The sequence below is a fragment of the Lethenteron reissneri genome, chromosome 15 (genome assembly GCF_015708825.2).
Source record: "Lethenteron reissneri isolate LAM-NWPU_2019-01 chromosome 15, ASM1570882v1, whole genome shotgun sequence".
Taxonomy (NCBI): Eukaryota; Metazoa; Chordata; class Hyperoartia; order Petromyzontiformes; family Petromyzontidae; genus Lethenteron; species Lethenteron reissneri.
This window is the reverse complement of record NC_083793.1, coordinates 9802428-9816430: the sequence shown is the minus strand read 5'-3', so window position 1 is coordinate 9816430 and position 14003 is coordinate 9802428. Positions and strand designations below refer to the sequence as shown.

Below are 14003 nucleotides of genomic sequence, written 5' to 3'. Positions count from 1 at the left end.
AAAATTAACGACAAGGTCAATATCAGTGCTTGCACTCGCATTCAACGTCAATCATGGCCAAGCAATGTAAGATGTAAAGCATTCCACTCAATGTTGATCTGAAGGCAGCATGATCCTTACGAGTCATGTTTGTAATTGCAGAGGTCAACGTGGGATGTTGTCCGTGCTTGCAAACACTCCACCCAGGCGCATGTAAAAACTTGAGATGAAATCTCTTGCAGGCTGACCGACCAATTGTTGTTAGGGAGCCCATTAAAGCTAACACAACGAATGATAAAGTGGTGCATATACACTCACATGCATGCACACATACACGCCCACACACGCCCATACGGAAAGACAAACATCCTTCCCCATAGCGCCTGGGGTAAGTGCTGTGAGTACCTATGAAGGCTAGCACAGCACATGAGAGGGGTGGTGTGACCACATCACAACCGCCAGCTGACATCTTTTTCCCTCTTGCTGTGCCACGTACTCATTTAATGCCGAATTAACTTGAGGCCCAGGAAGGGCTCAGATAACACTTGTCACTGATGTTAGCCGTGACGGAGAATCGAGCCCAGGTTCCTGGGGTTGTAGCACAGTGCGCTAATCACCACTCCCACCCACATAAAACAGCAACAACCACCATTTGCAAGGAAGTGATGGTTATGTCACCGTAGCTTTCGTTCCATGCGAGGTGCACTTTGAGGCGACATTAAGTGTCGGAGGCTAGTTGGTAGGTCACGTGACAGAGTGAGGTATTTTACAATGTCAAGGATCCCCCTACAGGCATACAGACTGTTGGGGAATGTGCTGTTAGTCAGAAACTATGAACGCTGGCATGGGACATGCGGGGATGGGCGTGGTCAGCACCATTCATGGCTGCCTTCGTTTCCCAGTCCAAACAAAGATCCTCTGTATAGCCCAGGGGTCGGCAACCTACGGCTCCGGAGCCGCATGCGGCTCTTTACGGGCTACTTCTTGACGATGAGTACGTATGTACTCAGATGCATTGCGGCTCTTGAAATACTGAATTTTGTACCGAATTGGAAAGAAATGGCTCTTCTTGTTATTTTGGTTGCCGACCCCTGGTATAGCCTGAACAGAATGTTGGGGTAAATTCTGCTAGCGAGCACCAATGAAGGTCCGAATGGCAGACGAGGGGGTGGGTGGCCATCACCCGCCCAGCTGCATGTGTTAGCGCTCAAACAACAACACACATTATCCACTAAGTGGCGGTGACGTCACCAAGGCGGTTGTGCCAGGCAAGGTGCACTCCAAGGCAACGTGAATTTTCGAAGGCTCACTGATAGGAAGGTCACAGGACAGACCCAGGTGCCATGGGTTGACTGACTGAGATGACTGGCAGATGTACCACCGATGCCCTCTCCTGTGCCAACTTGCTGCATTTCAGCCGCCCGGCACGCCACTCATTGTTGTGAGCGTCGCTCCTCTGCCCTCCATTGATGTTGGAGGGCAACTGCCTCCAACTGCCCAGTAGCATCCTTCACGAGCCTCCTCCATAGAGGCCGATATTGACACTTCTAGTATCAGTCTTCGGCTAGTCCACTCAGCTCCACATCCTCCTGTACCGCATCAGTCCATTTCTTCTCCAGCCTGTGCTGTGCCCAATTAGTCCCCTCTATCCGGCCAAACAGAAGCTAATTGGGCATGTGGTGGCTGGGCATGCGGGATACATTACCCAGCCAATCCCGTCTAGTGTACCGGAGGAGTTCAATGATGAGAATGTTTCCAGATCTTTCAAGGATTTGTCAGTTCTTTACACAATCCAGCCTGGTTAAACCTAGGATGGAACATAGGGAGACCAGCCTGAAAGTTTCAAACCTGTGCAGATGGTCTATTTGAGGGGTCCACGTTTCACAAGCAAAGAGAAGGAAGAGCATGACTGTGGCTGAGAAGACCCGGAGCTTCATGTGGAGCAACAGATCAGAGAGTTTCCCGTGTTACGCAGCTGACGAAAAGATAATGCCTCTGCTGATTCAGATACCTCTGCTGCCAAACCGTAGTTGGTTAACAGGACCCTGCGGGGTGGGCTGGTAGGAATAATACTTAGTACCGGTACAGGGATATCGACCGGGTATAGAGGAGTTAAAGACAAAATTAATGTATTCTAGTGTAACGTTAATTAAAAGTGTTTGTTTTGACAAGAAACGCTGTGAGATTTAAAGACCCCTCACCACCAGCCCTCACCACCAGCCCCCACCACCACCCCCCACCACCAGCCCCCACCACCAGCCCCCACCACCAGCCCTCACCACAACCCCCCACCACCACCCCCCACCACCAGCCCTCACCACCACCCCCAACCACCAGCCCCCACCACCAGCCCCCACCACCACCCCCCACCACCAGCCCTCACCACCACCCCCCACCACCAGCCCCCACCACCACCCCCCACCACCAGCCCCCACCACCAGCCCTCACCACCAGCCCTCACCACCCCCCACCACCAGCCCTCACCACCAGCCCCCACCACCACCCCCCCACCACCAGCCCTCACCACCAGCCCTCACCACCACCCCCCACCACCAGCCCTCACCACCAGCCCCCACCACCAGCCCTCACCACCACCCCCCACCACCAGCCCCCACCACCACCCCCCACCACCACCCCCCACCACCACCTTCTGCACTAGGCCTCGCGAAGCCTGCCGCACTAGGCCTTGCGAAGCCTGCCGCACTAGGCCTCGCGCCATGCTTTTCGTGCACAAATAAGGCGATTAAATGTATCTCGTCTCTGTGTTAATAAATGTTTCTTGTCTCTGTGTTAAAAAAACGTGCTGCGTTTCAGTAAAGTAATTTTTTTTTAATAAACGTGCTGCGTTTCATCTCTGTGTCAATAAGCCTGCGGCACTAGGCCTCGCGAAGCCTGCCGCACTAGGCCTCGCGCCGTGCTTTTCGTGCACAAATAAGGCGATTAAATGTATCTCGTCTCTGTGTTAATAAATGTTTCTTGTCTCTGTGTTAAAAAAACGTGCTGCGTTTCAGTAAAGTAATTTTTTTTTAATAAACGTGCTGCGTTTAATCTCTGTGTCAATAAGCCTGCGGCACTAGGCCTCGCGAAGCCTGCCGCACTAGGCCTCGCGCCGTGCTTTTTGTGCACAAATAAGGCGATTAAATGTATCTCGTCTCTGTGTTAATAAATGTTTCTTGTCTCTGTGTTAAAAAACGTGCTGCGTTTCAGTAAAGTTATTTTTTTTAAAAACGTGCTGCGTTTCAGTAAAGTAATTTTGAAGCGAAGTTTAAAGTTTTGCCGTGATGCACCGGAAGCGACGGCCATCTTGTTTAACTCACATCGCAGGGGGAGCGGGCGGCCATCTTGTCGGACAGGGTCATGCCAAGTGTTTGCAGTAGGGGGCGATGTTGATACACGGACGGACGGACGGACACATTAATCTATTGGTGGTCTGGTCCACTTCGTTCCTACCAGTATAAGCACACTATCTAGGTACGGAAGCTTCTCCACTCTCCACAACTGCCCCAACACTCATGGGAAATTGAGGTGGTGGTGTATTAGATGATACAAAATACCCAGGCCAGGTGCTTAGTGTTTGTGCGGCTGATATCAGGTAAGGCGCCACCTCGTAGTGGTACTCTTCAGATTCAGCAGCAGAACCTCCAACTCCATCTCAATAGTGAGCAGCAACCACCAGATCATCAACATACATACCATGGTTGATGAGGAGGGAGCCATCCCTTGACTGCACCCTGGCATCGATCAGCCTTCCATTGTATCTGTACCACTGGTACAGCAATGGGAGGCTTATCGAACCTCTCGAACTACACAGACACGCGCCTGCTCACCTTCCTCCGGTGCCCCCAGCCCCCGTGCCTCCACGTCCCTCCTGCTCCTCCGTTGCCGGCGAGATGATGTCGAACTGGATCGGCGTGCCCGGCACCACGAGCTGCAGGGTGGTGGCACGGTGGGGGGAGGCCTGGGCCGCCACGGCGGTCTTGGCCGGCGTCGACGCGGGGGTGTTTGCCGACGAGCCGCCGCCACTGCCGCCAGTCGCCGCCTGTGCTGCGTCATCGCTCACCGAGGAGCGGGGACTCGAGGTGGAGCTGTGGGGGCCATGGCAGAAGTGGAATCTCGTGAGGTGTCAATGCCAGCCTCTAAATGTAACTACAGGCGACTTTCCGGTTAAACAAAGTCACACGGCGCCATGTGATGGTGCATCAATGTACATGTATGTGTACATGTACAGCCTTTTGATCAATCCACTGCTGGATATGTGTCTGTGAGTATCTCCGATTAGCACGTGTCGGCTACGTATGGTGCTAAAGAAGTTCAACATACATACATACATAGTATTTAATCCAGTGGTTAATGTACCGTATTATGAATTCAATTCCAAACCATGACTATCATCAGTAGAGAATATATGAACCAGTCCTGATCTCTCCTGAGGATTCAGTTTGAAATGAGTACCTAGTGCGGTGTGTAAACACACAGCAGTGGAAAAGTGGCTGGACATGGTGCTGACCGTACATAACTCTTGTGCACCCTGTCGGCCTTCATAGATCCTCACTCACAACAGTTGACCAAAAAGTCTGAATGGCTCTACAGGGGATGTTCATCTTCATGTCTCTGTGCGTCTATACTGACGTGCGTGGTCGCAGACTTCGGTGTCTCTCCTGGAAGGAGGATGTGGGCGTCACGGACTGCATGGCCGACTGGTGCACGCGTGCCGCCACCTCCTAGTACACGCACAAGACACACGCACAAGCAAAAATATTACAACCAGCATGCAAAACGAACACACAGACATCTGACACCCACATGCAAATGACACACACACACATGAAATGCACACACGTGTGTGAAACCCAACTGGCGTGACACACACGTGACATGCAAACAACACACACACACCCGCATACAGCGTACACATGACATGCAGAAAGCAAGCAACTGTCTCACCTGTACAACATACTCAACGCATACAAGCACACAACATGACAACACGCAACACGAAGTTCCCCCATATAGCCTTCAACAGACTATTGGGGCAAGTGCTGTTAGCTAGCACCCATGAAGGGTGGCACAACCTACGAGAGGGTTGGAGGTTGTGCCGAGTCTATCCAAGGGAGATCCAAAACCAGCTCAACTATTCACCACTTATTGGTTGTGAGCGAGAATTGAACTTGGTTTGACAAGTTCGTAGCATAGGGTGCTATCCACAACACTACCGCTCTCCGAGACAAACATGTACACAGTCATGTACATAACGTGGAAACACAACACCAACATGCATATGGCACGAATAGGCCATGAAAGAGATACAAAGAGTGGCGAGAGCTGGAGACAACAGCGGTCACATGTACAGAAGATAGGATGTCACAATGCCATGGAGACGGCATTGACATATATACATGTGACACTGTAATATTAAGATATCATGTGACGTATTACAGTTAGCGTGCTGTGCTACGAACCCAGCTACCCGAGTTCAATTCCTGCTCATGGCCAACACTGGTGACGATTATCTGAACCGGTTCTGGGCCTCCCCTAGGTGGACTCAGCCTCAAACGAGTACCTAGTGCGATGTGTAAACATTACCACTAGGGAGACAAAGGCAATCGGGCGTGGTGCTGGCCACCCCCCCTCTCGTGTACCGTGCTGGCCTTCACAGGTGCTCGCTCACAGCACTTGTCCCAACAGTCTGTTAAGGCTATATGGGGTGTCTATGTCTTAGCTACCGCTGCACGAAAACCCCGCATCGCACCTGTGGGTTGTCCCCTAGGTGGACTCCGCCTCAAACGAGTACCTAGTGTGATGTGTAAACATTACCACTAGGGAGACAAAGGCATCCCGGCATGGGGCTGGCCACCCACCCTCTCGTGTACCGTGCCGGCCTTCACAGGTGCTCGCTCACAGCACTTGTCCCAACAGTCTATTAAGGCTATATGGGGTGTCTTTGTCTTAGCTACCGCTGCACGAAAACCCCGCATCGCACCTGTGGGTTGTCCCCTAGGTGGACTCCGCCTCAAACGAGTACCTAGTGTGATGTGTAAACATTACCACTAGGGAGACAAAGGCATCCCGGCATGGTGCTGGCCACCCACCCTCTCGTGTACCGTGCCGGCCTTCACAGATGCTCGCTCACAGCACTTGTCCCAACAGTCTATTAAGGCTATATGGGGTGTCTTTGTCTTAGCTACCGCTGCACCAAAACCCCGCATCGCACCTGTGGGTTGTCCGTAAGGTAGATCTGACGGGAGATGTTGCTGATCGTGACAATCCACTGGGGAATAAAGAAAAAAACACACACGCACACCCTTGCTCTTATTTCACGTTATTGTATCTCAAGAATAGTTATTAGATGGATGAATGTAAATGATTTGGCATGACGAAACTGTGCCATGTGACTGTGAGAGCTCACCTCTTCACATTCCTTTTTGCTCTCGGCCTGTAATATCACCACCCTGACAAAGCAAAGTTGACACAAAGCATGACCCCTTCGATCAAAACACATGGAGTACAGACATTACTACTAATCCTACATAATACACTAGCATAATATGACTTTGAGACCTCCCACCGCCTACACATTCCACAAGGAGTGACTAAACCCATATTTTGCATGTCATCAATATGCTAAATTCCTCTGTTGATATGTAAACTCCTTTGTCAAGGCACTCTTCTCCTCCTCCCACCCAGCTTAAATACGCTGCCAAGCTTAGCAGTGTTCATTAGGACGCTGTCTTTCCGACAGCTCTGTTTTTTCACCTGAGGACGGCTCCTTGCGTTGTGGCCGAAACGTCGTGAGAATTTTATTTTATTGTGTTTTATTTGTATTATTTTATTATTTCCTTTCTACGTGACTTTACCGAAAGAACCAAGAATATGAATCCCTGCAGTCACGAAAGCTTTAAATCGAAATTTAATACAGACATGTAATCTAAACTAAATTGATTGTACTGTTATTCTGGAAAAGTAAAGAGAAATCATAATGCAATTTGGATTTCATATCGACGACCGAGTGTGTTTTTACACGCTTTCATTTAACTCACTCTGTCTGTTGTTGTTGTCGTTGTTGTTGTATCCTCAAATATTGTAACTCAATTTTAACCCAATTCCCAATGTGGTATCGACTGCAAACTTGGTATACTTATGTCATACTGATGACAATACTATATTCTATCATAAAAAATAAAGTATATTTTTAACATTATTTTTTATATGTTATGTTTCGGCTTGGGTCTAATTATCCACGGTAAACTGACGTTGGCTTTAATTGCCCACGGTCCCTTACATTATGGCAAGCTTCGGGGCCACTTCCTGGAGTTCTTCCATTACTAGTACATTTCATAAAAGCGTGTTTAAAAAACGGCTTTTTACATATTACTTATTTAATAGAGGCAGTCAGTCATGAGCCAGGATAAAACAGGGTGGTCTTGAGCCTAGACTTGAATGGGGGCAAGATGTCGACAGCATTGATGACTGGGGAAACTGTGGTATCAGTGTTTTTGTTGTGTTTTTACTATGTGCCAAGTAATCTGCCTTTACAAAGAGAGGGTTCAATTTGGTAGCAATGCACATTTCGCTCTAATCACGATTCGATCACATGTCATGATGCTTGTTCACAAAAGCAATCATTGTTTCACTATTTTGTTGCCATTGTATTTGCTATGATGTTTCCATGCACCAATCACTTCTATATCATTCAGCTAAAGACTCCCATAAATCACGTGATTTGTATGGTTACTCCCACTCAGATGCTACTCCTCCATGCAGCTCACTCCTGCTTGCTCCTTCCTTGTCTTCTCCCTCTCTTCCCTCCCCTCTCATCATCATCATCATCACCCTCTCAGCCTCAATATCTTGGCCCAGTCATTCCTTCTCCCCCCTCCTACCCTTCCTGCCCAGTGCTGCTCCTTTATCACTGCTGCTCATCTCTTTGTCTGACTCAACTCCCCTTTCCAGTGGCGTCCCACGGGTAACATGTTTTAGACAAAATAAATCCATGAGAAAGGAATTGATTCGTACACACAGTTTGATGTACCTATCACACGATGAGAATCAATTTCAATGATGAATCATTACATCTCTACAATCAGGGGTAGGGAAACATTCATTAAGGGTCAGCCATGGGCTAGAGTTATGGCCCAGAGGTCATTCAGAAGTGAGGGGTCAGTTGAGTTAGGAGCCTAATTTCCCAAACCGCCCAACAACAGCCATAATGTGAGCTAGAACTGTACACATTTTCAAAAAAGTATGCTCTCAAATTATTCTTGAAACATTTTTTCCACGAACCACTTTCTTCATGTGCCATCAGCATCATGTAATGAGACAAAGGAATTTCCATGCACAACTCTCACAGCGAATGGTACGACAACACCAAGTGTCCGATAACGGACCCTCGAGGAAGGGGTCAAAGAACTACCTCTGTGACGAGAGGAACGCTCACAGAGCAATGCAAACCTTCGTGTTAGAGAATGGCCCAGAGAAGTGGATTAACACAGAGCTACCTCTGAGATCCCTTCTGAACAGAGGTGGCTGGAAGGGATTTTGGAGGAAAGTTGATTGGAAAGTGCTGCCCCCCACGATAGTGTAATATATGTTGCAAGATAAACCGATATTTCCTCCAGCGCTGAAATTGAAACCAAATGAAGTGCAGAACTAAATGTAACGTGATGATCTTTATGTGTCCACAAATGGTTGCTTACAACCTAGGATTCTCAGTAGTGCCAACTCAGCATCTCTTACCTATGATCTACCCAGCCACATCTTAACTTGCTACAAACTTGAGAACCTGGTTTAATGTAGGGTAACTACCCGGTTCCAAACCTGTCATCTCAGCGGTGCAAGGCTGCTGTAATATTAACCCTTTCCATTTCCGATGACGTTCGTGTACGTCACCAGTTTTTATTACGATTCTGTTCCGATGATGTACATGTACATCATCAAAACAAAACTGGAAGAAAAACTAAAATAAAATAACGTTGTCGGTACCGAGGCTCCCACAAGGCCATGTGGGAGGGAGGCATGTGGCACAGTTTGGCGCCAGCTATCATGGAGTGCAGTCGTGTCGCTACAGTTCCCTGCGGTGAGTACAATGTCTTTAAAAACAACGGCGCTATGCCTCTAACTAACATGAACGCCGAGCCACTTGTACGTGGCGAGATTCAGAGGTGAGTGGGACCCACGCTGCAACCTTGCAGACTGTCTCAGAATGGGAATGGGTAAATAAACTAATCCCCTTAGCCATCTGACCGCCTCCGACAATCGAATCTTACACCCAGAATGTAAGTTACATAGGAATAATTTTTTAAAAAAGCAGTCAAGGTCAGCGAAGGGCAAGAATTAGGGCTCAATCGAGTGTCAGAAGTGAGTCGTAAAGGGCTTGGAGAGCCCAGCTTCCCGTGTTACTACGGCCCGCAGCCCCGGTCGGCGTCATGCGCATACTTTTTCCCGTCGAAGGCGGAAATCTGGAAGCAGAAGCGGCGATCCTCGCAGTCCACCGCCATGACGGAGCAGTTGTCAAGGTCCATGACGAGCCCGCCGGCTACGGCGTCACGTGCCTGGCTCATGAGATTCCCTCCCTGAGTGAAGAAGTAGAGCCGCTCCCATGCCGATGACACCAACCCTGTCTTACTGCATGGCGTCAATCGGTACGGCAAACACACACACAGACGCGCACGGCATAACATAGAAACTTACGGGGACGCACAGCAACGGTGCCAACTCGGTCAAGGTGGCTGACACGCAAAGTCTTTCTTTAACACTGTTATTCCACGGGTTGTTAAGACCTTCTGGAAAGTAAGACGCAGCCCCAAACGTGTGTCCAGCGTCAATAGCTCTGTCTGTCAGTTGGACACGGGGGGGGGGGGGACACTGTGATATACATGACCCAATATTAATTCAATTGTATTGCTTATTAGCAGCTGACTGTTGATGACTGGCCAAGGTGATCAAAGGGCTGCCCAAAAATTTGAAGACACAAACAACAGGAAATATGCTAATTTATTTTGCTTTGACTGCTACCAGTTCCGGCTTCAATACTGCTGTTGGAAAGCACTACAAAACAATGCATATGAAACATGTTTTCCTAACTTGTTATTATTGTAAAAAAAAAAACTCAACAGATTTGTCAACAACACTGTCCTGAAGGCAATTGCCCTTCTTTGCAGCCGAGAGATCTCTCATAGCAGAACTCTCACTGCTGTGAAGAAGGGCAGTTGCCCGGAACGTCGCCTATTACATACGATATCGCGTGTTTTTCCTCTTTAGGGAAGTGTCATTGACTAACGTGTTGAGTTTTAATTATTCGTGCTTGCGCGCCACTGGCAATGCGGCATCGCAATCGTGTTTTTGATTAATTATTATCGGCCAAGCGCCGTGTGGTGGAAGCAGGCCATGTGGTGGAAGCAGGCCATGTGGTGGAAGCGGGCCGTGTGCCGGTGCGTGGAGCGGACGCTGTGGGCGCCTCGTACTGCCGCAGGTTAAGGTAGCCGGCTTTGCGCGTGAGCGTGCAGTCTGGCATGGCGCCGCCGGGCGGGGGCTCGGGCGAGTACAGATGCTCGCACGCCTCCAGCAGCTCCTTCACCCTGAGGTCCGAGCTCTCCTGCTCCGTGTCCAGCTCCTTGCGCACGCTGGACTCCGAGGATGTGGCGAGCACGTGGTAGGGGGTGAGGGGTGGGGGGGAGGAGGGACATGGGATGGGGGGGCAGGCGTGAGAGAGGAGAGGTTACTTCATAGTCGAACTGGGACAAAAATATCCAAGCTCAAACCTGCTTAACTTCTCAAATCTGATGAGATCAGGCACATTCTATTTCTAATTTGTTCACAGGCCATGTAATGAGGGGCGCCAGGGTGGCGTGATATTATCTTCCTTGCCTGGTTTAGAGGACAGGATTTGATCCCGAGACTAATGCCTGTGTATTTGAAGTTTGCATGTTCTCCTCGTGATCGCGTGGATATTTTCTCCGGGTCCTCCGGTTTTTCCCTCCACATTTAGATTTGGCTGCTAAAAATTTTCACATGCTAAGCCAATTCGTTGAGCTATCATTTGTGGCCAGGTGGCTTCTGAAAAATAAGCTAATAGCTCAGTGGGCCTGAACTTGTGAAGTAAAAATTGTTTAGTTTTATTCGTATTTTTTTATTTGCTTAACTTTCCTATACTTTTCACTCCTATCGTGTTTTTGTATTGTTTGTTGTTGTAACTTCCTGACCAGCCCCTATTGGGCATCTGTGAAAAAGAGCTTCAGAGCTCATCGGATTCCTCCAGTATAAATAAATAATTCTGATTCTGTATCGAGTCAAATACAAACACCTAATGTACTGAATGTTGCAAGGGTCTGGAATTGCATGTATAAGTATGTACACGCTTTATTGAGAGCCCTACCTCTGGACGCTGGCGCAGATGTTGCCGATGAATTCCTCCAGCTGCTGGGAGAGACTCTCGGACCCCATGCGGAAGAATCCAAACTGAACACGGCCAAATGACATTAAAAACAACACCGTTAAACAGGTGGTACTTACAACATGCCTGGTGTAAACAAATTGTCGAAAAATCACTTAACTTCGGATTATATTTTCGCACGTACCAACATGCACGTATCCTTGGAATTATTTAATTGGCAGTACTATAGCTGCTGGGAAGCTGTAAAGATAAAATGCATTTGCATATCTTCTAATAGTCCGTTTTGCTCTGGATTGTTACTCCAAGTATTGGACACAACCTTTGAACAATTTGGCAGGATTTCAAAAGAGTAAGTCCCTAATAGCAACAGAACGTTTTACGCCAGTTTAGTTCAAACCGGACCATCTTTACGAGAGTTTTTAGCCCCCACCCCACCACCCTCGTTATGGACGGACTGACAGAGCTATAATACACAAACGTTTTGAACATTACAGTCGTTGGAAATAGTTCCAAGTCACAAGATGAAATTCACATATTCATGGAGGGACACTTAAGTCTGCTATGTCTTGACACATCTCATGTTAATTAATCAATTAATCGATTAAAACCGATTCTTATGCTCACAACACATATGTGAAATCGTGCGTGTAAGAATCAAGGTTTTCGATTCTTGCATCTTGTACGATGCTAGGTATTCGTGTTTCCAGTTCTGTTCCTCCGACATATAACTTATGTTGCTTAGCATGCTTGTTGTAAGTGACTTTTGCTTTTGCTCATATTTCTATTTATTGCTTTGCAGGACTGAGATTGTGATGACTTGGGGAAGCCTTCACTCAGCCGTGGATAGATCATAGCCGATGCCAGCACTAATCGAACATAATCGCTAATTATGTGCAGTAATTATATTCTAGATTTGAAGTTTTCGTGACTGCAAGGATCCATACTCTTTGGTTCTTTCGGTAAAGTCATGTAGGTGAAAATAATAATAATAAAATAATTATAAAAATTTAATCAAAATAACTTTATTCAATCACGACGTTTTGGAAGCAACACAAGCCTCCGTCATCAGGTAAGAAATAATTTCTTGCTGTAGCTGTCCTACCTGATGACGTAGGCTTGTGTTGCTTCCGAAACGTCGTGATTTAATTTAGTTATTTTCATTTTTATTTTATTTTTATCATTTTATTACTTTATTATAATATTTTTTCACCTACGTGACTTTACCGAAAGAACCAAAGAGTAGTAATCATAATGATGAACGTACAAATCAATTTGTAAATCGATGAATCAAGCAGTTGTTACATTCCTCCCAGACACATTGACAGATAACCAATGCCGTTACAACAAAAACACCGACATCGACCACGGACAGAGGAGAACATCGCGACCGCGGTAGCGTGGGCACCGCCGATTTACGTGGGCGACGGCGGTGGCAGTGCGGCGACACACCTGTGCCTGCAGGTAGCCGAGCAGGGGCTCCAGAGTGACAACCTTCTTGCGGTACTGCATAGCGTTGAGGGTGGCGCAGTATTGCAGGCTCGTCTGGTGCTGCTTGCGTCGGAAGGCGTACACCTCCTCGGCTGCGTCGTGCCTCGCCTGTGCGCGACAATGAAACACACCCATGTGTGCGAGCGAGTGATTGTGTACCAGAGTGTACCAGTGTGTGTGTGTGTACCAGTGTGTGTGTGTACCAGTTGGTGTGTGTATCAGTGTGTACCAGTGTGTGTGTACCAGTGTGTGTGTACCAGTGTGTACCAGTGTGTGTGTGTACCAGAGTGTGTGTGTGTACCAGTGTGTGTGTGGAGTGGTAGTGAAGTGGCGAGCGTGCTGCGCATCAAACCCGGTTACCTGAGTTCAATTCCCGCTCACGGCCAAAACCAGTGAAATTGATTTGAATCGGTCCTGGGCCTCCCCTAGGTTGGCTCAGCCTCAAATGAGAGACAAAGGGTGTCGTTCTGGCCACCCACCTCCTCGTGTGCCCTGCTGGCCTTTATGAGTGCTCGCAAATAGCACCTGCCCCAACACTCTGCTAAGGCTCTAGGGGGGATCTTTGTCTTTTGTGTACCAGTGTGTGCATCTGTACCAGTGTCTTGGTTGTCATTGTGCCACCCACCTTCTCGCTCTCCCGCCGCTTGGAGAGGCGGCTGTATTTTGTCACGGCAGTTTCGTGCTCTGAGAAAATCAAGTTCGGGGCCAACATTTGAAAGTCAGAATCATGGACGCACACAATTAAAAATGCATTACGATCGTTATCATCATCATCGTCATGAAAAGGCATGATTAATCCACTGCTGAATTAATGCCTCCCAATGCCATCACCATCTCTCACAATCCACCGAGCACCAGCGCACAAGCCGATTTCATCGCTCCATCTCCACGGCACACCTACGCTCGGGCGTGTTCTCTGCCTTGGTCATCGATTAGGCATTGTACTTAATCTATTGCTGACCATGTTTTTGTATTTATTTTTACGACTGCAGACATATTCGATGAACATCTTGAATTGCAAAGGTTTTCTTGTGCACTGAGTAAATGTGCGTGGTAAGATGTTTAGTTACTAAGGTCAATCTAGGCGTACAGTGCGAGTGTGTGGGTGTGCATCTATGTAGCTCTGGATGGGTGCGAGGGGCTGGTA

At 48.1% G+C, this 14003-nt stretch overlaps 1 protein-coding gene across 1 annotated transcript in view; it reads right to left on the bottom strand.

Moving 5' to 3' along the window:
• The window catches only part of APPL1 (adaptor protein, phosphotyrosine interacting with PH domain and leucine zipper 1), a 32816-nt gene that overhangs the window by 8312 nt on the left and 10501 nt on the right, over nt 1-14003 (bottom strand). Inside the window, exons 7-15 of the mRNA XM_061552003.1 lie at nt 13482-13540; nt 12818-12964; nt 11351-11433; nt 10440-10598; nt 9412-9600; nt 6386-6428; nt 6191-6247; nt 4609-4700; nt 3807-4064 (exon numbers count right to left, since the gene is read on the bottom strand). Of these exons, the coding sequence (XP_061407987.1) occupies nt 3807-4064; nt 4609-4700; nt 6191-6247; nt 6386-6428; nt 9412-9600; nt 10440-10598; nt 11351-11433; nt 12818-12964; nt 13482-13540 (1087 nt within the window). The remainder of the gene's footprint in view (nt 1-3806; nt 4065-4608; nt 4701-6190; nt 6248-6385; nt 6429-9411; nt 9601-10439; nt 10599-11350; nt 11434-12817; nt 12965-13481; nt 13541-14003) is intronic.